Source organism: Melospiza georgiana, chromosome 10, assembly GCF_028018845.1.
Source record: "Melospiza georgiana isolate bMelGeo1 chromosome 10, bMelGeo1.pri, whole genome shotgun sequence".
NCBI lineage: Eukaryota > Metazoa > Chordata > Aves > Passeriformes > Passerellidae > Melospiza > Melospiza georgiana.
This window is the reverse complement of record NC_080439.1, coordinates 11,768,280-11,795,985: the sequence shown is the minus strand read 5'-3', so window position 1 is coordinate 11,795,985 and position 27,706 is coordinate 11,768,280. Positions and strand designations below refer to the sequence as shown.

The window sequence follows — 27,706 nt, the reverse complement described above, 5'->3', positions numbered from 1 at the left end:
TGTGCAGCATCTGGGAGATGATGGCAAATCTCAGCCATGCTTCATGGAGTAAAAGTAACTGTGAAACATATGCAGCTAAGAATCTTGCAGCTTGAGGAACACAGTGAGCTGTGGAAAAAGAAAAGAACTGTATTCAACTGTACTCACCTCTGAAAAAGTCTTCTTATTCTGACAGGGGTTTTGAAATGAGAATTCTCACTATTTCTGAGAGAAAACCTTTGTTATAAGTAGGAGAGCTTCAGGAAACTGGGGTTTGCAGCAGAGAATCAGTTCCAAATTAAAAAAAAAAAAAACAAAAATCATTTTTGGCATAGGAAACAGGGAATTTAGAGGTGACTGTGTGTCTGAAAGGAGACTGTGCAGAACAGAATGCAGTTGCCCCAGTAACATGAAAGCAGGGATTAATTCCGATAGGGAGTAGAACAGAAAAGTGTCTGAGCTGGATCAGTATTTCCAGAAATGTTTCATCGACACATTTTGCTTCTTTCCCTTTGTATGCACCAATTTCTTCTTGAAAGTGCATTTGCTGGAGTCGGGTTAACAGGAGTCAGGATCAGGAAGGAGTCAGGAACAGTTGACAGGAGTCGGGTTAACTGTTCACAGTTCTTGCAAAAATGTATCCTGGTCTCTGCCAGTCCCATAGATTTGAGTTATCGCTGAGACTGGGGAGAAGGTAGATGATGGATCGATCCAATGTAATTAACCCATGTCTAAAACATGTACCAGACAGTTCAGCTATGTGCTTTGCTTAGCATTACACGTTAAGTTTGTGTGAGCAATAGGAATGCAAAATGATACATTTGCTAAATCTGGCTCTTGATTATCGATACTAGAGCACTGCACTGAGGAATCCAGAAAAGAGCTATTTTCCCTTTCAGGAAATAAATATATGACTTACTATAATTACTTTTTATATCTACAACAATTTTAAGTAAATATTTTCAATATAAACCTAACTTTAGCTGAGCAAAACTTGTTGCTATTTCTACTGTGCACATATATTAATGTACATAGGAAAGTTTAGTGCCAACTAATTTAATCAACTGGCACAACATGAAAAAAGTGGAGACAGGTCTGTAACATTCTTTTGAGGATCAAATTAGTAACAAAAAAAGGCCAAATATAGCCTCAAATAATAGGTCCTTAGAACACCACTTTCATATCAATCAAAACATCTAGATAGAAAGGACCAGATTTCAAAGCAGCAAAGCAGCAAATAAAAAAAAGTTTATTCCTTCCCTAGCAATTCAAAAACCCCTGCTTATAATTCAATTTCAAAGTGTTTTTTCCATTTAAGCTACCTGAGTGCACAGTGTTCTGTAGTGCCCAAGAGCTGTCCAAGGGCCTCTTCCGACAGGGAGCTGAGTCTCTTGCTTCCACTCCAGTTGTTAGCATTGCAGATATTGCAGCTCCTATTGCATAAAATCCTAACTTCAGACCTCTTGTTAAGTTAATGACTGTGGTTATAGCTCCATTTTGAGTTGGTGGATGAGCTGAGTCTAGATTTCATTGGCCTATAATAATGCTTATTGCTTTGGACAGGGAGAGTTCCCTGGAGCTGATTTCTTTATCACTCATGTGTACAGGTGTATATCCCTGCCTTCTACCAGCTGATAGTACATGCCATTATCTCTAATAGGCTTTGTTATTGTTGTGCTAGACAGGACAGACTCCTCTTGCAAGTTATAAATGACAGCGTGTGTTCCTAATGGATAACTGCTCTGCAAGGGCTTAACATTAGCAGTGACTCAGTATCCTGGGATGGCCTTTCTTGTCTGTTGGCACATCTGTTTAGCTGAAAGACTCAGCACCATGCTTGGAAATAGCCCAAAGCCCCCTGCTTTCCCCAAAACTAGACAGAAGACAAGAAAGCTGTTGGCTTTTTCAGCTGCTTGTGGAGGCACCATGACATCAGTGATCTCTTACATTCATCCTGTGAGATCAGAGTGAAGATTATTCCTTTTTTCAGAAAGAAAACTGCTTTGTACTTGCTTGACCTAAAGATCTGTAAAGCTTTTTGGAACCTGCACTGTTCCCGATTTATAGATTTGGGATCCCAATCTATAATTCATCCAGGGTGTCAGTGAATGCAATCCTGTCTTCTCTCCCACCTTGCCCCCATAAAATTTCCCTGATTTGTACTTAATCCCAGTGAGGATGCCCAGTTGAGCTCTGTGAGCAAGTCTCAGAGTATTTTTGTTTCCTGTGTTGCATGCTTTGTTGTCCCTGTCTTGTTTTCCAGGTGAAAACTATCCAAGTGCAAAAAATCCGCTATGTCTGGAATGACTGTGCAAAACAGTTCCAGAAAGTTGGGTGAGTTCACTGCACTGGTTGCACAAGTCTCCGAAGAAGTGAAGTGTCTTTGTGAATAACATCCTAAGGAACATTCTCCCTTTCTATTTTAGAGTCCTAGAAGATCACTACACTTGCTCAGCTATACATGATAAATTTGGTTCTGGTCTCACCTGCAATGAACAAAATGTCAGGTAATCATTGTAAAATGTGAACACTCAACATATGGATTTCAAAGATATGTAAATTTGATCTGTTGGTGCACTTCCCACGAGTTTTTTGTGTATTTATTAATATGCATGTAATTTTAGATGAAACAGCCATGCATGGAAATATTGAATGAAAAGGGCTAGAGAATGTTGTTTATTCCTTGTCAAAGTTTTTGAAGCATCTCAGTATTCATCTTTGTTATTGTTCTCAATCAGGAAATAATTGTGTCCTGTAACTAACTTTAAGCACTTCTTATTTGGAGTAAGAGAAAGGTTCTGTGGAAGAGTGCAGATAAGTTGTGTGTTTGCTTCTTCACTGGAGCTCCAAATCAACTAGTTCTAGTCATTGAACTTATTCTCATAAACTACTGTATTATTAAGGAAGTTACAGAACATGTATTTATGAAGCAGAGAAATAAACAATCTTCAGTTGATTGAATATTGAAAATCCAGCTCCTGACCTTAGCTCATGTCAAATCTTACATTCCAATAATTCTTAACTTTTTGCAAAATTATTTGGGTTTGGATCATTTAGTTTTAGATGCAGAATTCCTTTGTTTATTGTCTCTCAAAGTAATTCTTGTATGATGAAAACATTTGCCTAATAAGTTGTGTTGCACCACTTATCTGCATAAGTAAATGTCACTGGTACAGCCATCTTTTCTGATGTAAGCACTGTAGGGATATTTAAATTTCTTTTCTTGAAAAAATATACTCCCAGCATTTAAACTGGGATCAAAAGATGCTCTCAGGACTACTGAAATCTGTATTTTCTTGAGGAGGTGACACTGTCACTATTTTATCTGTGAGTGATGTATCTTTATCCCATACAGGAGAGTTATCTGTGGGCCAAACACTATTGATGTTCCAGTGATCCCTATTTGGAAACTACTCATCAAAGAGGTTAAGCATTTCTGTTGCTTTTATTCTAAGCTGCTTGGGAGACCATATGTGCATATAATTGATTTTATATCTGATTTAACTTCCCACTACTCACTCTTCAAACACATTTCTTTTTCAAATCCTGTTGAAAGCTGTTCTATTAAATCATCATAAATTCCTTCATTCTCCCTTTTTTCTATCCTCCATCTCCTTACCTGTGTGTCTGCTTGGTATTTCTATGTATCTGTGTCCTGGGAGCTCATTCTGTTTGCCTTCTGGGGGCCATTGGAGGTTTCCAAGCTGCACTGGAGATCAAACCTTCCAGACAATGGCTGTCTCTTAATTAACAGAGGTTAAGTGAACAGCAGTAGCTGGTACATACCTATAACTGCAGAGAGCTCCAATGAGCTCATAATTTTGGGCACAGCACCACACAAAGCACCAATATCTCTTGCAAACAGGAACAGCCTATAGGTGGCCTAAACAGGATGTTTGTGGCAGTGTGCTTATGGAATGTGAGCTCCATGCTCACAGCACAATCTGCTCTTCTCTCACCTTTGTTACATTTCTTGTAAGAAGCAAACAAAACAAAGATGGGACTGAGTCATTCACATTCCAAGTAATATCCTATTGGTCCATATTATTTGTCCCTTCGGTCAGATGAAGATGGTCCAATCTGATTAGACTAAAGTGACTACTGAGAAAATTACTAAGGGAGTCAGAAGTCACAATACTTAATGTCTTTTATTCCAGACGTTTTCTAACAGGTCGAACTATCTGAGTATATTTGGGCCATTTAAATGTGGCCAGCTCTTTACCACTGCTGTCTCTCCAAACAGGTCCTAAATCCATTTTACGTGTTCCAGCTGTTCAGTGTGTGTCTGTGGTTTGCTGAAGATTACATGGAGTATGCCATTGCCATCATATTCATGTCTCTCCTCTCAATATTTTTGACCGTATATGATCTTAGAAAGGTGAGACACCTCACATTTTCCACAAGGCAGACTTACTTTTAATGTCTGGGACAGGCCAGCATGCTACAACATGCACACAGAGCTACAAGACTTACTCAGAGGTTTAGTCTGGTGACATTGTGTAGCAGCAGGTGCAATGGCCTGGCCTCATAGTCATCATAATCTCTGTGTGGTACCTTACCCACATCCTCCCTTCCCCATTCCAGTGCTTCACCTGGTAACATTTTGTTACATTCTCTGTAATTAGGGTGGGGGATTTCTTTCTCTCTGGTGGTTTAGTTCCTGGTAGGGCTGGAGCCCAGTTTCTGAAGGCTCTCATAACCACAAATAACAGAAGGAAGTGATTGTTAGTGGACAAATTGCATCATGTAAGTAAGATGTAACATTTTGTTTGTTCTTCTTTAATTTATAGCAATCCATTAAACTGCACAAACTGGTTGAGTCTCATAACAGCATCATGGTCACTGTCTGCAGAAATAAGGAAGGTGACTCCTCTTTACTTCTTTTTTATAATGTGCTTTGTTTCTATAACAATTTACATAAAGCATGTATAGTAACAGATTTATTCTAATGTGGTTTTCATCTGTTTCTCAGCTCAATTAACTCACTTCTGCACATAGAGTTAATTTGAGTTGGAAATGCGTTGTGGCATATCAAACATATTAATAATTGAGTGCAGCCTTAGATGAAAATTGTCAGGAAAACAAAGTAATTTTTCTTAAAGCAGTGCTGACATAGCCAACAAAATACCCATTAAATGGCTGTGAGGCCACCTAATTGCTCCATGCAAAGTCTGTTCATTGTAAAGGTCTCTAGAGCACAATCCAAAGAGATGAAGTCAAATAAAAAAATTTAGATCCAAGGCTCTTCAGTTAGGTCAGTGAAATGGAACAGTAACCAGTGGTTGGGATCCTGGGTAGATAAGGAGGAATTCTACAATTGGAACTGATGCCTAGGCTTTTCTTAAATATCGGAGGTTTTATACATAGGTCCTACTGTGGTCCTTTGTTTATCAGCCATTACAAAGAATTCTATTTAGCAATTAGTTCCTTGTATTTTTCCCCCTTGCTACAGAGAAATATATGAAGCACAAAGTTTGCACTATTTTTCATTTTCAGGTTTCCAAGAGTTGGAATCACACTATCTTGTTCCTGGAGATTTGCTGATTTTGAAAGAGGGCAAAACCCTTTTGCCTTGCGATGCCATCCTGGTCAGCGGGCAGTGCACTGTAAATGAAAGCATGCTGACAGGTACAGCCATCCCTCCCAGGTTTGCCACCTGAACACCATCATTGCCCCCCATGGCTTCAGCCAGTGACACAGGACAGACAGAGTTATCATGCACACCCCTTTCTGTGAGAGTCCATAGCTGGCTGAGAAGGTGATCCTTTTGGTTCCATATAATAGAGATTGAATTGTTAATTGTCTAAAGACTTTAGGAAGGGCAATTTATCCTTTCCTACCTTCATGGGGTGCAACATTTAGGAAGAGGTGATCTGATTAGAAGGGAAAGAGCGACAGGGAAGAGGAGTGAGCAGAACAGGAGAAGAAAATGGATATGAAGCAAAGTTGTTCCTACACAGGGCCCACGGTCCACTCTGGCTGCAGGGGTTTCTGTCACTTACTGGATGTCTCATTGCTGCAACATCTCCTGTGGAGTGTCTGTTTAGCCCTCCAGACACTTAGCCTCACATTCCTGTGATAGCAGTGGAGGACATACCAGCTGGGAGAGGTTACTGGAAAGCAGGATTTTTGGTGCAGGAGGAGGTCACAGTTCCATTTCTTGTCTTTAAATTTGGTCTAGGTCTGAATCAAACTGAAACTGACAGTTCTGAAATTTCATGTAAATGAGAAATTCCAGAAACATATTTCATTTAGAAAACTTCAGCTGTCACAAAACATTTCTCCTTCACCTTACTGTCTGACATAAATAGGCTATTTGTCACCTGTCAAGCATTGAGCTCAAGGCTCTCCTTTTACTAGAGAGGGAGAATAGGGGATATCATGTTCCCATCTGCTTGGGGGAATGTGTAGTGACCTGCACATGAGGTTCAAATTAGGTGAACAACTTGGGGCCATTCAAAGGTAGTCATGCAATATCAGTTCAGGCCTCTTTTCAAGCCTCTACATCTACAGTCAGGGTTTGGAGTCCTTGGACTGCTTTCAGTTCTCAGACTTACTGAAGTTAAGCTGTACTGATGCAGAGGAAAACTCTTCTGTAGCAGTCTATTCATTTCCTAGGCTTTAAGCTCTATTCAGTCTGAAGATGTCAAAATATAAAAATAAAATTTCTCTGAACTGGTTTCTCTAGTAAATACCTTTAACTTACCATCTAGATGTCTGGGTACTTATTTGAAAGTCAGCAGGCTGTTATTAAGTGTACTGCAGTTTTCCTCATCTGAACTTATCTTCCCTAGGAGAAAGTATTCCAGTAACAAAGATCCACCTACCACAAGCTGATAATTTGAAGCCCTGGAGAGTGTACTGTGCAGAGGATTACAGAAAACATGTCCTCTTCTGTGGAACAGAGGTCATCCAGACCAAGGCAGATGACAGAGGTGTAGTGAAAGCTGTGGTGCTGCAGACTGGTCAGTCAACACTTGAGTTCACTTTTCCTTCCATGATTTTTCCACTGGAACAGTCTGACAAAGTATCAAATCACATTAAGTTAAAGGCACTAATCCATATTTACAACAGACAGATGGAGAATCATTATCCTGGGCTGGGCTAAGTTATTATGCTTTGTTTCTTTTTGCTTGGCATAACTTCTAAAAAACTGCCAGCATATAATTACAAAGAAGAATTTTGCTTTGCTTCTGAGACATTGAAAAAATCCTTCCCTCTAAGGAAGATAGGAAAAAAAATCTTTCCCCCCCTAAGACAAAAATAACTCCTTTCTAAGGTCACATACACTAAAATGAAACACCTGGGCCTTCTTTCATAAGTTGCAGAAATTATGAATAATTTTGAAGCCCCTCATTCTTTGCAGAGAATTAAAAAAAATATTTTCCCCTTGGAATGATTTGTCTTTCCAGGTTTCAACACAGCCAAGGGGGATCTGGTGAGATCCATTCTCTACCCTAAACCCATGAACTTCAAGCTGTACAGGGATGCCCTCCGGTTCCTGATGTGCCTCATAGCATTTGCAGCCATTGGAATGATCTACACAGTGTGTGTATTTGCACTTAATGGGGTGAGTTATTAATGCAGGAGAAATGGTTCACCTGAAACCCTTTTAAAACAGTTCACTCATTCTCATGCATCAAAGTCAATGGGAGAACAGTTATACACTGTAAACAGTAGTTCTGGAAATTTTAAATCCTAATTGATTTAGAACGTTTTCAGAAGCTTTCAAGAAATCATTTCATGCCATTATAATTATCTGCCAATGTAAAGTCCAAGTCATGAGTTGTAAAGTTGATTCTGTAATTCAGCTTTTGAATAATTTTTCTCCTGAGGCATAATCTACAATCAGTTGGCTCAGAAGATTATTTCCCCTTAGGATATCAAACAAAGTGTGTTTAAGAACATATTCTTGTGTCTGCTTTGCAGTTTTTCCTTTTTATTTCTTTTAATTCAACTTCCCCATTGTAATATGTAAAATACATGCTGATGCTATCTCAATTGCTGAAATTGTCTTGTCAATCTTTTAAGCCTGAATCACAGGATGTACTAAATGCTTTCTCTTCTGTGAGGGTTTATCTAAAGGTGGGTGGTAAGTACTTGATTCTAACATAAAATAGATATAATATATGATCAAACTGGTGTGTTCTGTGGTCTGAGACAATAGCAATGAAGGGAGAACCAGAGCATGACAGAAATTCAGCACATCAAACACAGCATGATTTTTGGTCAAAGTCCCAAGCTCAGAAGTAGTAATAGTAGATCTCTATGATGGTTTGCAATAATTCTGAACTGCAAATGTGCTTTAGTTTGCAGTGTCTCAGTCCTGGGACCCCAATTTGAAAAGCATTCAATTCTTTAACATTCCCATCAACTGCCCAGAATAACGATGTCCACACTCAGTGTCCTGGCAGTCGGTTTTACACTGACCTCTAAGCTCCCAAATTATAGATTGCTTTTACAAAGGTAACTGTTACTTCCATGTCTCTTCCTGCAGGTAAAAGTAATTTTCTTTCACAACTCCTAGAACATAAGGTCAGAAGAAATCATTAGCTCATACATTCTGCCCTCATTTTCAGCACTATCCCATATGTCTCACCTGTCACCTTAACATGGAATCCAGAGCTGTGCCTATAGGCATTTGGACAAATGCCCATATAAATAGCAGATTCCTGTGTGCTGTGTCATGGGAAAATAGGTTTGACTGCGGGTGCAATGATCTAGCTGGCATGTTTGAACACATGTGTTTTGGAGGAGGCTGTGAACTTGGCAGGTTTGTTTGCATAGAGAATGGATGAAGGCCTGGAGGCTGCTCTTAAGCAGTGATGAGGCTTTAAAGCCTCTGGTTAAATCAAGCCTATTAATTTCTTATGGAGATGAATATGTGGTGAACCACAGGCAGAAAACAGCACAGCCTGGAGCACCTGCAGAGGAGGGGAGGAGCAATGAAATGGGCTCAGTGCAAGCAGCACTTCTTGCCACTCTCTTCCTGATAACTGTCCTTGTTATTATGTCAGGAGGAGACAGGAGAAGTGGTGAAGAAGGCTTTGGATGTTATCACTATTGCTGTCCCACCAGCTCTGCCAGCTGCCTTGACAACAGGAATCATTTATACCCAGCAGAGGTTAAAGAAAAAGGGCATCTTTTGCATCAGCCCACAGAGGATCAACATGTGTGGACAGCTGAACCTTGTCTGCTTTGACAAAGTAATGGCTGTGTGGTGGTTATGCCCTCATTGGTGATGGAGCTTTGCTGGGAGTGGGAGGCTGGGGTTTGATGAGCATTTCCATTGTATTTTAGAAACAAAATTACCAGTGCTCTGTACTTCAGTTCTTCTTGTCTGAACAGAAGCTGTGGCAATTTCTTGTTTTTCTTGCAATCTAGGAATTGTCTGGTAGCACTTTTGCTCTGCACCATGCTGGTATTTTTTCAACAGTAACTTCTTAAAATAATTCTTGTTTTTCATTTCTATTGGAGCTCTTATGTGGGAAGTTAATTTTAATGTACATTTTAACTTAGACTGGCACCTTAACAGAAGATGGCCTGGATCTTTGGGGCTTGCTGCCCTCTGAAAGAAACTGGTAAGGCTCCTTGACACACCAATGGCATCTAAATTTGCTTTGTGATTGGATTCTTCTACTAGACAAAGGACCAAATCTGGAAGACAGTTATTGTTAAACAGTTAAGCAGTTGGAGTTCCCCATGTTTAGATTTTAAATTTCTTTTCTATATCCTCTGGAAAATGAATTGTTTGCCTTATCCCAGGGGTCCTGCTCCAGATGAAAAGATACAGCCACTGTTGCCAGCATTTGGCACAGTGTGTCTGGGCAGACAGTGTTCAGTTGAAAACCTGGTTTAGATCTCAAAGCTGCAGTGTAACCCCAACCCTTTATGACAGGAAGTCACTCTTACCCACAAGACTGACACTCTGTTCTTTCAGTGGCCTTGATGTTGCCCATTTACATTTCCAGAAATGTGCATATACAGACTTGTTCAAATTTATATCAGCTTCAGAACTCAAAAAATCTTTGCACAAGCCTCAAGGAAGATATTTTGTAATAATCTGTTCCTCTCTCCATCCCATTGGATTCCCTAACTGGACATCACACACCTGGTTTGAGCATGTGTATCATGTGTATCCCAGCCTTTATAGGTGTATGAAAAGCAGTTCATGTGGGAGGAAAGTCTCCAGAACATCCGTGTGGTTTGGGCTCTGGATGGGACTTTACCTGGCCCCAGTTTAGGAATTTTTTTCTATTAGTCTTATGTTGTTTGGTGTTCTCTGGGAGTAACTTTTATGCTCTCTTTTGCTTTAGCTTTCAGAATATTCACAGTTTCCCTGCAGACCATGGCCTGCCTTGGGGCCCAGTGTTCAAAGCACTGGCAGTTTGTCATTCATTAATTGTTTGGGAAGGCAAGATCCAAGGAGACCCATTGGATGTGAAAATGTTCGAGGCTACTAACTGGGTAAAGCAGTGACTTATTGTTGTGCAAACAGTGGGGAGATCGCCTTGCCATCTCAGGTTTAGCCCGACATCTGTTACAGTTATGAAAAACTGAGGAATTCTGTCAAATAATGCCTGTGAAACAGGAATAATTGAGTTTCTTTTGAAATGAAAAAATATTTTTGTTCCTCACAATCATGTTGTGATGATACAAAAATCCAGATGATTTGTGGAATACTTCAAGAACAGAGCTTTCTACATTAATACAAATCCTTGTGTATTATTTTCTCATTGAGTCTATGTTATATCTAAAGATTTTCCTTTATTTAATTCTGTTGTAATGAATAAAGGATTTATTGTCTGTGAGAGGACATTGTCTATTTGCTGTGCAAGGGTACAGCAGTGTCTTAGTGAACCTGGTGAGGCTTTCTACTCAATTGCTAAGAAAAGCTGTGGATTTTCCATTATTGGAAGTGTTTAGTTTAACATCAGACAGACCCCTCCCAGGAATGAATAAGATACCTTGTTTAGAGACAAGGAAAAGCTCCAAATGGATCCTTGAGGTTCCTTTCAGCTGTACTGGTGTTTCAGTCTGAAATATTTTTGTCTTTCAATACACAGGTGATAGATGATTCCAGCGGACATCAGAATGAAGGTCAAGGATCCACACATGCCACTGTTGTTAGACCTGGACTTCAAGCCACCACTGTAAGTTACTTGCAAGAGTCACATCCATGTTCAAGTTAGACTATCAGTGTAAGGGTTACCTTTCAGTGTAGGAAAGCTTGGGTGTCCTTGTCCAAGAGAGCTCTTCCCCATTTTGTCTTTCCTGTACTGCCTGCAGAGAGAGTGCCTTGCTCTATCTGATTACAGACACCTGGGGGAGCTTGCTGCTCACACCAGAAACAGGGGGATGCTGGATTAGAGATTGTCCAGCTCAGGACATGCCTGTCCTCTTGGCTTGAGACTCAGTCTGAACTCAGCTGAGTGGGGAATGCAGTGGAGTCTGCTGGCTGATTCAGACCCTTACTGGTGACAAACACTGGTGGGACACTCTCTGACAACCATTTTCCCTTTGCAAGACCAGTGTGAGACCTAACAGAGTCTTATTAAAGAAACAGGACTAGTAAATTCCTTTCAGTAAATTACATTTTGTAGTCTGCTAAAATTGTCAACAAACTTTTCCTACTGTTTAAGCTAAATATTTCTGCCCAAATTTAATCTCATTTTTATGTACCAGTCATTTCTAAGTGTGACAAATTGGCCCATTATACATGGTTGGCTTCTTACTATGGCCCAAAGGACAGACCTAAAATCCTTCAGTCTGAGTTTAAAATCCTTGCTAGAGTATGTAATCCACTTGCTTTTCTCCTAGGCCCCTGTGGAAGGAATTACCATTTTACATCAGTTCCCATTTTCCTCAGCCTTGCAAAGAATGTCTGTGATTGCCCAGGAAATTGGTGGGGACACACAGGCCTTCACAAAAGGGGCTCCTGAAACAGTGGCCATGCTGTGCAGAGCAGAAACAGGTAACAAACATTTATAAATGCATCCTAGAAAAAGATATGTGTAAGTGACTTTGGATGGTGCAATGAAATGGAAGGCCAAAATGAGATGTCTGTCTAAGGCTTTATACTAAAGCCTGAAAAGTTGTCTCTGTTGTCTTCCAAGTCTAAGGCTAATCTCTCACACAGCCCTTCTCAACAAAGAAGGATTTTGAGAGAGATAAGAGATAAAAGTAACTACTAACTCCTATACAAGACGTACACTCCCTGTCAGAATAGATATTTGGAAAAGTTGTCTACAGTTCTGCCTCCCTCAAAAAAGTGAGGTTTTTTTCTCCAAATCTTGGGAAGGTATCTAGAGAAGCAGACATCCTTCATGACACCCTGGAAGAAGGTAGGTCTTTGCACTTTAGGGCCGAAGTTCCAAGTGATAAAGGAGAGGCAAAGATTTTCTTATTGAACAAAATTTCCTTTCTTTGAACAAAAACTCCCTTCTTTGACATGCTTGGCCTATCAGTAGACTCTAGGTTTACAGGTCCTCTGGGACATAAACCTTCCATGCTACAAAGCTTCCTTTCATTAGAAAGCAGTTCAATGGTGTGATAAACAGTGTTTTCCTCTTTTGCACAGTCCCATCAAACTTTGAAAGCAAGCTCCTGCTCTACACAGCCCAGGGCTTTCGGGTCATTGGCCTGGCCTGTAAATCTCTGCAGGCAGGGAAGCCACCTGCTGCTCTGACAAGGTAAGCCATGAAAAACACAGCTCCTGGCCACCTTCAGCCATGGGCCAGGGGTGCCTCACAAAGCACCATCACCACAGCATCCCTGCCAAGAGCAGAGTCATAGTACAGAGTTTTGTTAGATTCAGGCCAGTGGGAATCTGATTTAAATCTGGATATAGGCCTGGGACAAGATAGAGGGCACTCCTATGGCACATGCACAGAATCCTTACGTATTTATTCAATTTCAACACTCTGGATTAACATAGGAAGCATGAGTCTCTAACACTCTGAACACTAGCACATGCCCCCTCTTCATTCCGTCATTTGCACTGGTCTCCTTGCAGATTTACCCATGTTTTCAACTGGAGAGAAGTATTTAAATTTTTTTTCTTACCCACACTCTTCAATTCAGCAAAGAAAGTAGATGACCCCCAGTAGTGATCTCCAACTCAGTCAAAGGCAGGAAAAGGGATGCCAAGGGGAACACAGAGCTGCCAAGACATGGCTTCTTCCACAGCTTTCTCCTTGGAACCAGCCTCGGCCCAAGGCTGCTTTTACTGCTCTGCCTAGGGTTAGGGTTTTGAAAACCACAAAGCCCAGAGCAAACTGTCTTCTGCTGTTCTGTTACTTCACTCATTTAGCTTTCTCAGTTTTACCCTGTTTAGTTTCTATTGAAGTTAGCAAACTCTTCTGTTATGCTTGCGGAATTAATTTTGTGAAAACTGCTTTACAAAGGAGCACTTCTCACTTGAATCCATATAGTTTTTTCCAAAAACCTTTTGCTTTTGTATGTGATACTTCAGAATCACCACTTCTGAAATATCTGCAGGTACTGAGATGTCCTCTGTCTTTACTAGCTACAGGTCCTAATCAAGATGAGGCTCACTTGCTTTTTCACAGGGTTTTTTGCTTTGCTGAAAGGGCTGATGATACTGAGCTAGAGTGCAAGTGGTTACATAAATCTTGCCTCAGGTGTCATAACAGACCTTTCCACCCAACGAGCAAATGTGTGTGAAATGGCCCAGATTTTGCAGTTGCGTATGCAGTTACAGCGTGTGTGATGTTTATGCTGCCAAGAAAAAGAAGAAAGCTTGTGAAAAGCAGTGACCATTCAGGCACCACCTGACTCAGCTATTCTGACTGCCATGCAAGTGTTTGGCATCTCCTTGGGGTCTAAAATGAATGCTTGAAAGCTTTTCTTCTTTTCAGGTTCTTCAGAGTCAACCTGTGTCCTTGAGAGACCTCTAGTTCATGACTCAGGGGTGGGGTGTCTACTCAATTCTGTTCTCAACGACATATGTTCAACTGTAAAAAAGCAATAGCACAGGTGAAAAGAAAAATGTAGGGGAAAAGACAATTGGAGGAAATTGGGGAAAACAAATTGCCACAGGCTGTTTGCTCTCACTGTCAAGAGGAGCAGACATATTAAATAAGGTATGTTTCTTTGTTGTACAGTCCTCAAATGAGAAGTGCAGGGACTTTTTGAATCAGACCACCACAGTTTGGGAGTCCTGCAGGAAATTCAGGGTTCTGGTACTGAATTAGCACTGCTGGTATTGAAATAGCTCCACAAAACAGAGACATCCTGGATCTGCAGAAAATAGACAAATTATTTTAATTCTTTTGAGTTAGATGGGATGGTTGATAGTTATAACTGGCTATCACCAAATCCAATGGTGATAAAGGGAAAATAAATAATTAAATCTGTCTGTCTTCTTTTAACTGTTAGGGAGGAGGTAGAATCTGATCTGACATTCCTGGGCCTGCTGATAATGGAGAATCGATTAAAGAGGGACACAAAGCCTGTTCTGGAAGAGCTCAGCGCTGCCCGCATCAGGAGTGTTATGGTCACAGGTATCTAAAAAAGGTGCATTGTTTTTGTGGTCACTGGCCCACACAGGGAGTCCAACAATGTTTAAGTGAAAACTCTTCTGTTGTCAGCACCACTGGTTGGAAGGCATGGATATTTAATCCGAGAAGGATCTGTGTTTTAAAAATGACATAAGGTGAACCATGATGTCCCTGGCAACTTCACCAGGGCATGTCTGATTCTCATAAAGGCTTGTCATGGAAGATCCTTTTTTGATAGGGCCTCCTGAAGTGGCATGCATGCTCAGGACAAATATCCAAACCTTTTGACATTTGTTAACTCATGCCTACCAGTGCCTGCCTATCTTTTTTTTTTCTCTTCTTGAAGGGCTATTCTATCCAAATCCAAACCAGAGTTTGGATAAAATAAGTTTTTCCGTTGTCCAAACACTTGGGCCTCACCCCTTTCAGCCCACATACACCAAAGCCAATCAAAGAGAACCAAGGATATCAGCAGCAACAGAGCACTGAACCCCTTACTGTTTTTGTTTGAAATAAATAATCTAGGAGCACATTCCCCATATGGATTTATTTGAGCTGAATATGAAAATACTTCATGTCCAGATCAAAATGTTTATTTTTCAAATGAAAATATGTTTATTGATTGAGACAAACCTTATCTGCAAAGGTTTAATCTTTATAAAAAACTTTCTTATGCACAGACACTGAAATTTTAATAATTCTTCTGGATATATTTGAAAACTTAGAATTCAGGCTAGTGAATAAACAATTCCTCACTGCAGAAATGTTTTGATAACACTTTTTTTGACTTTTATAGGGGACAACATTCAGACAGCTATAACAGTTGCCAAAAATGCTGGCATGATAACTCCAACACACAGAGTGATTCTTGTGGAAGCAAACGAAGGGCCTGGATCTTTTTCAGCGTCTATAACCTGGAAATCCCTAGAAGAAAACAAAATTGAAGATTACAGAAGCCTGGTGAGCATATCAGAAGCTGGTTTTGTGTAGCAGGAAAACAAACTAGGATGGAATGCTTTAAACAAGGAGTGGGTTTATGGTAGTATAACAGAGAACTGCCATTCACCAGCAGAATATGTGCTAGAAGAGTGTTTATGAGAGGGGATCTTTATAAAAATGTGCTCCCCTAGAGCTTACTTCCTAACATTTTATCCTGTGAACACATTTTTGCTAACTGCCTACCTGGGTTTGAGACCAGCTCTGCAGAAATATCAGAAAGATTTGTCTCTAGCCCTCATGCTTAGCTGATGCCAGTTTAAGTGCTTGCTTTTCCTGCAAGACAAATTTGATGAGATAGATGTGGACTTAAAATCTGTGGACCTGCATTGAATGAACCAGCCCTGTTCAAGCAGGTAGAGTGTTAGCACTTCCCACACCTGCAGAATTAAAACACAGACCCACTGTTGAGAAATTGAATGTACACAGTGAATCATAGGCAAGCCAGGCTAAGAAATTTATTTCATCAAGCATCTCCACAGAGAAGCTGGGAAAAAGATTAGTTACTTTCTCCCTGAAGAGTTGGTCTGAAGGTGCTGAGCCTTCTCTGGCAAGTACAGAGTCAGGCAGATGGCAGGGAATATCTGCAGTGGTTCCTCAGCCTGAGCAACTTCTGCCTTGTGTTTCGCTGCACAAAGACTTCCTTAGATGTGGTGCACATCTGCTGGCTTTAGTCCCTCTCATTTCCAGTGCAGCCCACCAGATCTGCACTGTTGCATGAATTCTACCAAATGCAACAATCCGTTTGATAGAGCTCATGCAACAAAAACCCAGTTAACACTGAAATTACTGGCATTATATGCCTCAATCCCTTTACAAATCCAATCAAAGGCCATAGGCCTTGAATCCAAGTTTCCCAGAGCCTTCAGAAGTACCCTCTTCACAGTATGCCCTTTACTTTGTCTGTAGTAGTTTCTGTGTAAATGCAGAGTAGCTTTTGAGGGCCTGGGCACAGCACTCATTCTGTCTCATTTTATAGGAGGATGACACTCAGACTGAGCCAGGAATCAGGCTGGCATTGGGATCAGGCCAGTATCACTTTGCCATGAGTGGAAAATCTTACCAAATTGTAGCACACCATTTCAGGCACTTACTTCCAAAGGTAAGATCTGGATTATGTAACTGGAATACCCTTGCCATTCAGGAGATATGAATTGTCCTGGTACAATTAGCTGAAGAGATCTGTATCAGGACATCTTTGGGAACAATTATAACACTGAAATACTTATAGGCGGGATGAATCTCTGATATTATTATATGGGGAAGGATCTGAAAATCGCTGTATTTTTCTCTGCACATAAGAGAAGCAGGCATGCCTTAAGTTGGGAGGACAGAATTTGAAACATTTATGTCCAAATCCCTACCCCTTGCACAGCACTGGCTCTGATCTGTTTTGGAAAATAGGAGAAAATGTGATATTACACATGGTGCAATTCAGCATAGCTTGTCTGTTCCATGGACAGACTATAATGAATTCTCACAAATTCTCTTCTTATAACTCCCTACCTGGCAATCTGTGTTCATCAGGTAACTCAAATGGCATGCCAGGTCTCTTGTCCTTATTGTCATTGTTACTTTTTCAAAATATTAATTAAGATCTCCTTTACTTTTGATCATCAGCCTTTCCCTCCTTTCAGTGTGTAGAACCAGTTGTTTATAAATGTGCTATTTGGTGATTTTAATTCAGATGATTACTGAAATCACTTACTTCAAGTTTTTAAAGAAATAATTTCCTATTTTTCTCCTTACAGCTCTTGCTGAATGGAACAGTTTTTGCTAGAATGTCTCCTAGTCAGAAATCCAGTCTTGTAGAAGAATTTCAAAAGCTGGAGTAAGTTCCTAATGAATTTGAAAGTGTTTGTTGAATTTAAAGGCTTGTAAAGAGTCTAGTAAGAGCTAGCTTTTGTTTAGCATAGAGTTTCATGGAACTGCACAAAACTGAAACCCTCACACATCTGCAAGTTGGCAATTAAATTCCAAAAGTCTGTTAAAAAAGAGGCACTGAACTCAGTTCTGGTTTGGCAACCTGCCAAAGATCAAATACTTCCATGGTCCTGGATTTTGTTTGTTCATATCATCCTTCATCTTTACTTCTCTCTGGGCCTGAAGGATTGACACTTGTTTCCTCAAGATTTATAAGAATCTCTCCCAGCACTGCAGCTTCTCTGAGCTTGCTGTCTTTTTACTGTGCTACTGCTGGCTCAATGTGATGGGTTAGAAAATGTGTCAAGGCAGTCTGGATTGTTCACAGTCACAGTGATAGAAATAGATAAATAAATAAATATAAAGAGAGAGAGGGGGGGTAGATATATTTCTAAACCACAAGCATCTTGTTTCCTGTTGCTCAGCTGTTTCCCAAGTCTTTTGAAGACCCTCACCCTTATTTCACATAGCTAGCCCTAGGACTTGTCCCAGAGCAAGGTGAGCCTTAGATTTGAGCATTTCAGATTATCAACCTGGTGTGTGCAGTTGTGAGCATCTCAACTGCTGTCTGGCCAGACAGGCTTTAACTTTCTAGAAAGGCTTTTAACAAAAATCTTGTATGACTTGCATAAATTACTTGCATGGAGCAGGGTCTGATTCCTCATTTGCCTTATCACTTTATTTTTTAGTTACTTTGTGGGCATGTGTGGAGATGGAGCCAATGACTGTGGGGTAAGGGAAATTTTTTACAGTATATTTAAAAAATGAGAAATTAATGCAATGCCAGTAGAATATTCCAAACTGAGCACATGCTGGAGATGGGGTGTACCACTTATTCACAGAGCAGCTGTACTATCACCAGTATTGATTTAGACCTGATCTCACTGTGTGGTCCTTACCATGCAAGAGCTGTCCTAGGCAGAGATTTTTGCAGTTTGTTATCTCAAAGGCTTGTTCATTTTCCTTACAAAAAACCACCAGAAGATTCTCCCGGGGGGAGCAAGCAGAGAACCCAGACTAGCTGCATAAAGTGTGGGAACAAACAAGTGCTAAAAAAGGAGGCAGAGCCAAACAAGTTTGGGTTGAGTCTGAACTATTTGAGTCTTTTGCAGCAGGTAGTGGATGGCTGTGGGGTCTGTGGAAAATGAACTTTCCCATGCTCTCATCCCCATTCTTTCCCCGGACTTGGCATCTCACTGGAGGAGCCCTCAGGGTGGAGCACACCCAGGGAGTGAAGAGGGACTGCTGTCCCAGAACACATCCTGTAATAAGGGGTCACTGCTTGGCTGACATGTAAGATGCTGTGTCTTCCTGGTGAGCTCTGAGGAGGAATGTGACTTTCAGGCTTTGAAAGTGGCACATGCAGGGATATCCCTGTCGGAGCAGGAGGCGTCTGTGGCTTCACCGTTCACATCCCGAATGCCCAGCATAGCCTGTGTTCCAGAGCTAATCAGGTAAGCATGGGGTTTTCTTGCCTATTTCATAAAGAAGGAAGCTCCCACTCCTCTCAAACATTAGCCTTGGGTGTTCCCATCAAGTTACAATATGCATATCTAAAAAAGTCTTTCACCTTGAAATTGCCATTTGCCTAGTCCCTATCTGAAATTCCTTTAAGATACATTAATTATCACAAGAGGAAGACATTTACAGTTGAGCTTTATGTCATCAAAAATATTTTAAATGCAAAAGAGATAACAAGAACAATGGTCCATAAAGCTGAATCAAATGTCTGCCAGCCAACCTGTAAATGAATTTTAGGTTCTACCTCTGATACCCTATGCCAGTAAAATGTGGCATCTATTATGCCAGGATCCTGATTTTCCTTTCTGGGGTGTTTGAGTAGCCAGGAAGAGAGCATTATCCTGACTGGATATTGTATGCTCACTGTAGGAGGAGAAGACTTGTTAGTTCTGAACTCAATGAGCAGCTGCTTGGCTTTGTTAAGTTTTTCCTCATACAGTTTGATACCTACACTCTTAATGTCAGCAGAAAAAGTTGCTGGGGTAAATTGTAGTCTACAGAACATAGGTGACAGGAATCAAGCCCATTTCATTGGGCAAGATCACTGTAAGTGAAGATTTTACTTTCATTTAGGTCAGATTTTATTTATTTCACCTCCCAGCAAGATACTGGTAAAGGCCTCTCTTATTGTGACACCTGCCTTGTTTTTCATCAGCCTTTTGGGAGAACTGGCACCAGAACAGACCCACCACCTAATTGCTGTACTTTACTTATATCCTCACACAGGGAAGGCCGTGCTGCTCTTGTCACTTCCTTCTGCATGTTCAAGTACATGGCATTGTACAGCATAATTCAGTACCTTGGTGTTCTCCTGCTTTACTGGGTATGTATTGGGAACACGTTGGCTGGAAGTGGATAAGCTTCTATTTCTTTGTAGGAGAAATAGGACATAAAAGCCACATGAGACTGGGAAATGGAGATTTACCTTTACCTGAGCTGCAAAATTCTGTGGTGTGATCATGCAGCCCTCCAGTAGAAAACTGGCAAGATTCTTCCTATTAACTTCAGCCAGAGGGCTTGAGATCCAAGCTGGGCAGAAAGAAAGCTGAGATACTGAATGGTGTTTTGGATGAGGGCATATGTCTGTGAAAAGGAAGAATCTGGTGTAAGCATATGCTGTTACAATTTATTCAGCATTTAAAGCATGAATTAACTTGACAGTAAGCAAATCCCCTGGAGTGCCTTAAACCACTTTTGCATGGCTTTTTCCCAGACGGAGAGGAGGGCTTTGTGCTCAGAAGTAACCCAGCAGTGAGAAAGCAGTCTCTTCAAATATTCTTCTCTTTTATTGCCTGGAGTGAACTGAAAGTGTAGTTAGTCCAAACAATGTGCAAAATGAGAATATTCACTGCAGGCTCAATGGTGAGGAACCTATTGGCAGGGTGGTGAAAGGTGTGGTCTCCTTATCTGCAGAGCAGCATTTCAGAACAAACAGAGCAGGAGCTCCGTGGATATAATACGGCTTTCTGGAGACAATATAAACATGCCCATGGCAAATGTCTGATTTGTGATTTTTTTTTTCTTTGTTTTCCTCTTTTCAGCAACTAAACTCCTTTGGGAATTACCAATTTTTGTTCCAAGATCTGGCTATTACCACTGTAATTGGTGTGACAAGTAAGCCCCTTAGACATCCTATGTATTAATGAGAGAATGATCTCAAATACTTTTCTCCTTCTTGGAAATACATAACTGTAGATAGAGAAAGGAAGAAAAGGAGACCAAGCTTTCTGCAGACTATGCTTCCTCTATGTAGAATACAGGATGTTTGGATTAGTAAAAGATGGGTCTTGTTTGAGAAGAGCCCTAAATATGGGAATTACTTAGTGGTGCGTTTGCTGAGCGTGTAGGTTGTTGGTAACTGGGCTGCTATCTTTAGGACCAAGGAGTAAACCCACACCAAGTGCAGTGGAAAGTCTATTCAGGCAGTTTCCTGTTGACTTAGCAAGGCAGATTAAGAAGACACCTGACTCCATGCCCAAATGAAAAAGTAGAGATTAGTTTTTATCAGCTTACATTTGAAGCTGTGTAAACCTGAGCCCTGAAAGAAAAGAGAAGTGAAAATTGAGAAGAAAGACATGACAGATGCCAGACACTACAGAACAGGGAGCTGTAAGCCAAGAATAAAAGGGGAAGCCAGTCCTGAGGAAGAAAGACAATTTTATTGAGACAGAATAAGTGCAGGGAAAGAAGCAGGAATGGCAAGGACAGGGCCATGAAAAGCATATAGCAAAACCACATCCTGGTATGTTCCATCCTTGCTGGAACACAGAAAACAGGAAAAGACTTTGAAATCAAGCCTAAAAGGTCAGCCACAACAACACTGCATGCCAAAAGCTACAGTGCTGTAAGTAGTTTATCTGCAGTGAAATCAAAGCTTTGTGCATAACTCTTTGAGTTGGATCATTTTGTTAAACTTAAGAGCAGAGGAAAACCTGTTGTGTGAGATAATGCTGTCCTTCTCCAGATCAAATAACCTGGTTAGATGTTTAGTTCAGAAGGATGAGGAGATCATGGGCAGCAAAAAATCCCAAGCCACAGCTGACAAGTGACAGAAAGAGAAGAGCATAAGTATATGATCATAATCTTGGGCCTGACAGTAGCCAAATAAAATAAAAACCCAACATTTTATTTTTCAAAAACACCTCATGATAGATGACATTAGTTAACCTCTTCTGTGTCAATATGATTTTGTAAGAAAACAATTCTGTGTTTTTGTACCTGATACAATCTTTGTATGTTTTATTAAGAATATTGCAGACTGTAAAAGTGCCAGTCAGTATTACACATCATCACTGCTTGTATTGTGGACACACTAGTAAACACATCTGTGCATATTTCAGTGAGTTTCACACGTGCCTATCCAAAGCTGGTCCCCTACAGGCCTCCAAGCCAGCTCATCTCACCCCCACTGCTGCTCTCTGTTGTGCTTAACATCCTCTTCAGCCTCAGCATGCAGATCTTTGGGTTTGTGGTGGTCCAGGAGCAGCCTTGGTACTCCCAGACCGATATACACAGGTAGGACTCCTCTCTGGGACTCTGGATACTGCAGGGTTGACCTAGTGGGGCAGATCTGTGTGAAGCTATTGATCAGCTGATGCAGGCCTGATGAGCAGCTGCAGCAGACCCCGTGCTGCCCACAGGGTGCAAACACTTCAACCAGTGTTGCCTGAGGTCCCTAAGCTCTCCAGTGACCTGCCAGGCACAGTTCTTGTGGGGAGAATACTTCTGCTGAGCACAGAGAGGAGGATTTGATTGCAGGAGAGACCAGGTCTGAGCTCAAGCTCTGACAAGGTCAGCAAGCTCAACCAGTGGTGAGATTGTGGGCATTGCCAATAATCTATGCCATGGCTGTGAGGGAAGATTCCTGATAGTGAATAGTGGAAGCTGGGGGAAATACCCAGGACAATGATCATTCCCTGAGCAGGGTGACACTCTTTTTCAGTGCCTGCCTGTCAGTGAACATCCATGAGAGGAATTCATCCTCCAGCCTGGGCCTCCACGGGGTGAGAGATGTAGCCCATGAGCAAACAGACAATGGCTTCAAGAGCTATGAAAACACCACAGTGTGGCTGCTAAGTACCATCAATTGCCTCATTGTAGCACTAGTGTTTTCCAAGGGAAAGCCTTTCAGGCAACCCATCTACACCAACTGTAAGTATGGGGAGAGAAGAAATGATGTAAGTCAACTTATATAAGGAGGTCCATATAATAGGGGAAAATGAAACTTGACCAAAATTATGTCAGCCAAAAAATCAGGAGACACGCTGTCATGCGAAGGGAAGATGAGCACATATGTTTGTGACAGTTCCAGAAAATGCAGCGAGTCATGGAAGAGCTGTTCTTTTCCTCTTTGGGACAAATACTGCAGCATGCTCTTAGACAAAACTCTCTTCGGCTTTTTTTTATTATTTTTACTGAAGAGTTAAAATAGTGCAGCAGCTTTCATGGCTTTGATGTTTCAGTATAGTAATAGTGAGGAGGGGACATTCCTTGTAGAGAACAGGGATGTGGGTCATCAGTGTCCCAGAACAAGGCAAAACACAAATGAGTGGGTGGAGGATGAAGTTCAGTGCATGCCAGCTGAAGAGAAAATTAATTTACTTATCATTGGAACATTTACCTACAGATGGAGAAGGCAATAGGTTCTCCATTACTTAGACTCTTTAGATCCTGATCAAGACCAAAGTCTTGACATCACTGAAGCTGAAGGCAGCATTCCTAACCATATTAAGAAGAACAAGACTATATCCTGGCCATTTTTCTGAATCACACAATATACTGTGATCAGAGAGGGACTCACTGGAAAGCTATAAAGCTTCTCAGATATAGAAGGTCAAATCAATTGTTCAAAATACCCATTTGGTGTTTTAAATCTGTGGCTACAATGCTTGTCTGACACTCATGTATATCCACTTGATTTAGTAAAGCTGGGGTTTTACTCTGTTCATTTTTCTCTTGCTGAAAATTCCTTTATATCTCATGGATTCTTTTGATACCTGTGTAACACAGAAAATTATTACAATCTTCTACAGTAAAGGCAAACAGCTGAGAATGCTCATAAACCTGTGGGTTTCTTTCTTTGCTCTTATCCCTTCAGATGTGTTCATACTGGTGCTCATAGGGCAGCTGGGCATTTGCCTCTTCTTGATGTTTGCTGACATTGATGGTCTCTACTCCAAGATGGATGTGAGTATTGTTCCAAAGGGGATTTTCTGGCTACTGCCAGTCCATTATAAGCACACTGGGATTATTTTCACAGGAGGCAAAGATTTTTGCAGGGAGATATGGCATCTCTAAAGACAAATCATTTTTAAAGAGGTGGATTTTAGATGATTGGACTGTAGAAACTTCTGGAAATACTGTGACTCCAAAGTAGTATCTGTGCATTCAGCAGGACAGCTACACATGTAATTTTGATTGTTTCAGCACATTGTCCAAGCAACAGAAGATAACATCACTAAGCTTATGTGTGGTATATTGGTGGCTTGTGAAGCCAGGAGCAGAACAGCGCTAGGCTCTGTGTTAAAATAAAGCACCATGTTCTTGTGTTTCTCAAGCTGTGCTACTCTGCACAAAGGCCCTCTTGCCAAAATCTGCCAGTTGGCACTCAGAGCAGCTCTCAGTTCCAGTCCCCAATCTTCTCAGGCTCCCTGTTTAAATTTTAGGTAGCCTGCAGTTTCCCAAAGCAAGATTTGGGTTTAGAACAATTGTAGGGAAAGAATAGTGGGGCTGCCATGGCAAGAGAGGATCTGTCTTGATCCTTGATGAATAAATACCAATAAGGCTTGACTTCTGTCATCTGGCAGAATGCAGGCTGGGAGTTGTCTTGTGCAAACGTGACAGCAGGATAACATCTACATCAGCTGAAGGACAGGGCTGTCAGTGGAGCTGACAATTAGTATGTTGAGGCTAGGAGATGTTAACCTCCTCTACTGTGACACTCTCACAGTCTTGCTGTAGGAGTCACAGGAACAAAACATGAAATGCACCACACAGCTGTTTTTTCTGTACATTTGCAATCAGAGCAGTGGCCTTGAGTCACAAGTGCTGAACATAAAGCACCTTCCAGTCCTGTATGTTTGCATGTCAGTTAGCAAGTCGGTTTAGACATGGGATTAATGGATTTGTAAAAAGAAATATAGTCAAAGGGTCCGGGTCTTGGATTTAAATGTCAAACAGCCCACTTATCGCTGTTGCCGGTAACTATTTTCAGAGCTCGTCTCAGCGGGCAAACCCAGTTAGGGAACCTGCCACGAGATGGCACTTTAAAGCAAGTCATGGTCCTGATGTGGACAGCGGTGGCACAGGACGCTTTTCAGCACTGCAGCTGCAAGGGGATAAAATGCATTTGGGGAGAACTGCAAAACTCTCAGCCCAAGAAGTCTGGAGGGAATTCACTGGAATCGCTGAGAACAGAAAATGAGGGAGTAGCAATCAAAACCTCTGCACTAGCCTAGCCCTGGAGAAACTCCTGATCCAAATTGTGGATCTGAGCTGCATCTCCAAAAGTAGGAAGAAAACCAGTCCCATCTCTGGGAAGCTGGAACTGGGTTTGGAGCTGAAATACTCAATTTGAGCTACTTCTTAATATTAGAAAGTAAAAAGGCAGTTAGATTTCCTCTTGCAGTTCTAAAGAATGGTTTTTTCTGCTGCATCATAGATTTAAAAGCATCTCTATCAGTAATTCCTCAAGACAAATAGCAGTATTAGCTTATCAGCAGGGTAAGCCAGTCTGGGAGTTTAGCCTTTTATGACATGAAGCTGCTGAAGATCTGGAACATAAGTCATGTAAGGAGTGGCTGAGGGAGCTGTGTTTGTGCAGTCTCAGGAAAAGGAGGCACAGGGGAGATCTAAATTTTACAGTTACCTCACAGGAGGTTGTAGCAAGGTGGGTGTCACTTTTTTTCTCCCATGTAACTAGTGAGAGAGGAGATGGCCTCAGGTTGTGCCAAGGAAAGTTTAGACTAGAGTTTAGGGAAAATTGTTAACTGAAAGGATTAAAGACTGGAACAAACTGCTCAGGGAAGTGGTTGAGCCATCATCCCTGGAAGCATTTAAAATAAGTGTAATTGTGGCACTGCAGTGGACTTGGCAGTGCTAGGCTTATGGTTTGTCCTAACCACCTTTAGGATTTTTCCCAACCTAAATGATTCTGTATTTTATTGCACAAGTGCCCACCAGTGTTTACTGTGGATTCATTGCTGAATAGCTTCTCCTGCTTTTCCCCCAGCTCGTTTGCACCCCTACCACGTGGCGAATCTCCATGGTGGGAATGCTTGCAGTCACACTGGCTGTGTCCTTCCTTGTTGAGGTGAGTGTGCATCCTTGGATGTGCTGGTCACCACTACTGAAGAGATAAAATTGTCAAGTCTTGTTCTTTCTCCCTCCTCCTCAGCTCAATTTGGGAATATCTAGTAAAACAGGAGTAATTGCTGCTACCTCACCCTTGCTCCCTTTTCTTAAAGCACTCCGTCTGAATGATAAGGGAATGCAAGGCATAGCCACCTTTTCTTTCCTCTGGTGAGTGGGAACCCTGCCCCAGGTTAGAAAAATATGGGCAGTCTGTGGTGTTTTCTGCTCAGATCCTGAAGAGCCTCAGGAGGAACTGGTCACAGTTCTGTGGTGGAGAACTCTGGTGGAGCTGGTGTGAAACGTGATCCATAAAAGACTGTTTAAGGGACATGGATGAGCAGAGCAGGTGGGAGATCTGGGTCTCCACTGTTTTGCCCCTGTTTGTACTCTGGATGAAGAGTAAATGGCTGTCCAGGTCCTCTTAAACCCTCTTTTTGCTTTTACCTTTACAGGAAGCAGTCATTGAGAACAGACCCCTGTGGCTGCTTCTGAAAAAGACATTCCAGTACCACTCAAAGAGCCACTACAAGAGGCTGCAGCACATGTTGGAGCAGGACTCAGCCTGGCCACCTCTGAATGAAACCTTCTTCTCAGATTCTGTGGCAGTAACAGTAGAAGGAAATATGGGAGGCCATAGCAATCCAACATTTGACAGCAATGAGGACTCACTCTGAAAGAAACTGCAGTGAACAAATGTCCAGGACAGTTGAATTTGATCTTAAAAGATTCAGTGACTTAAAAAGAGGAAGAGCTGCTCTCCCATTCTAGGAGTAACCAGCTCTTGCTTACATCTAAATTAACTGGAAGCACGAAATCTTCTACAGTAACATAAAGCCACAATGATGTTTCCTCTGTCCCCTTGCCCATATACAAATGGCTGCCAGCTGAATATTGGTAAAGTATTTGTGGTTGAAACAGCCATTACTGTGTCCCTCTGTTGAACTGCATTATTGGGGTCCCTAAGGGTGGGAGATGCTCCAAATGAAAAGTAGCTAATTGCAATAGCAGCACCCCCCTGGGCAGATCTCCTTTGAGAAAACAAGTAGAACTTACTGCTAATAGGGGCTGCTGAGCATAGGTGTCCCTGGGATTCTTAATGGAGTTTCAGATACTGCTACTCGGTGTCTTGCTTATTTTTGGAAGTTTTAACCCTTCTGGCAATACTTGGCTTCCAGAGCTGAAAGGAGCTACAAACAGCCAAAGCTTTCTGGAAGTGTCCACTCCCAGCACCGTTGTGCTTTTCCCATGATGGGAGCACTCTCTTGCTAGCTCATTGCTACCAGGAAACCTGTTGGCCCTCTTAGTTTTTAGCAAGTGATATTTGCATTTTAAAGGTAAAAAAAAATGTTGACCTGCAAAGCAGAATGGTTTCATTATTTAACTTTTTTTTTTTTGGCAGGAAGTGTTTTTTCCGGATATCCATTACACTGTAGAATGGAATGTATTCATTATAAATTAAGATCCTTCAAGGTCATACTGTCCCTTGTAGGGCGAGCTTTCTTTACAAGGGCAGATTCTGCACCGCTGGCTGCCACCTAGCATCTGTTTTACCAGTGCCAAAAGAAGCAAATATTGAAGAGGTTATTAACCTCTAGGACCTAAGGCCTGAAATAAAAGATGTGGAGCCAGCTAGGCCTCAAAATATTTTTTTTAAAATTCTGTGGCATGCTCTTAAAGTCCAACCATCAGAGGTTTAGTCTCTGGTTTCTCCATAATTGTAGATGCAATTCAATCATTAGCTCATATCCCTCACCTGTTAACCTTTGATAAAGAATTTTACTCACTTTTCTGTGCTGTATTTTCCATACATAAATGCAACAATACTGCACATTCCTGCAAGTGTTACCTATGAAGAAAAAAATCAGCTTCTACCTGAACATACTCTCTTAGCCCACTGATGTTAATCTGCCTTT

At 41.3% G+C, this 27,706-nt stretch overlaps 1 protein-coding gene across 1 annotated transcript in view; it reads left to right on the top strand.

Moving 5' to 3' along the window:
- ATP13A4 (ATPase 13A4) overlaps positions 1-26,711 on the top strand; it is a 36,817-nt gene extending 10,106 nt beyond the window's left edge. The window contains exons 4-30 of the mRNA XM_058031276.1: positions 2,243-2,313; positions 2,406-2,486; positions 3,335-3,404; positions 4,223-4,357; positions 4,770-4,842; positions 5,476-5,607; positions 6,774-6,944; positions 7,392-7,549; positions 8,997-9,185; positions 9,499-9,560; positions 10,296-10,446; positions 11,046-11,132; positions 11,800-11,953; positions 12,560-12,671; positions 14,380-14,504; positions 15,298-15,461; positions 16,477-16,599; positions 17,249-17,328; positions 18,110-18,152; positions 18,765-18,874; positions 19,668-19,764; positions 20,483-20,555; positions 21,782-21,956; positions 22,384-22,592; positions 23,539-23,627; positions 25,672-25,752; positions 26,246-26,711. Of these exons, the coding sequence (XP_057887259.1) occupies positions 2,243-2,313; positions 2,406-2,486; positions 3,335-3,404; positions 4,223-4,357; positions 4,770-4,842; positions 5,476-5,607; positions 6,774-6,944; positions 7,392-7,549; positions 8,997-9,185; positions 9,499-9,560; positions 10,296-10,446; positions 11,046-11,132; positions 11,800-11,953; positions 12,560-12,671; positions 14,380-14,504; positions 15,298-15,461; positions 16,477-16,599; positions 17,249-17,328; positions 18,110-18,152; positions 18,765-18,874; positions 19,668-19,764; positions 20,483-20,555; positions 21,782-21,956; positions 22,384-22,592; positions 23,539-23,627; positions 25,672-25,752; positions 26,246-26,467 (3,237 nt within the window). The 3' untranslated portion in view covers positions 26,468-26,711. The remainder of the gene's footprint in view (positions 1-2,242; positions 2,314-2,405; positions 2,487-3,334; positions 3,405-4,222; positions 4,358-4,769; positions 4,843-5,475; positions 5,608-6,773; positions 6,945-7,391; positions 7,550-8,996; positions 9,186-9,498; positions 9,561-10,295; positions 10,447-11,045; positions 11,133-11,799; positions 11,954-12,559; positions 12,672-14,379; positions 14,505-15,297; positions 15,462-16,476; positions 16,600-17,248; positions 17,329-18,109; positions 18,153-18,764; positions 18,875-19,667; positions 19,765-20,482; positions 20,556-21,781; positions 21,957-22,383; positions 22,593-23,538; positions 23,628-25,671; positions 25,753-26,245) is intronic.
- The last annotated feature ends 995 nt before the right edge of the window (positions 26,712-27,706 follow it).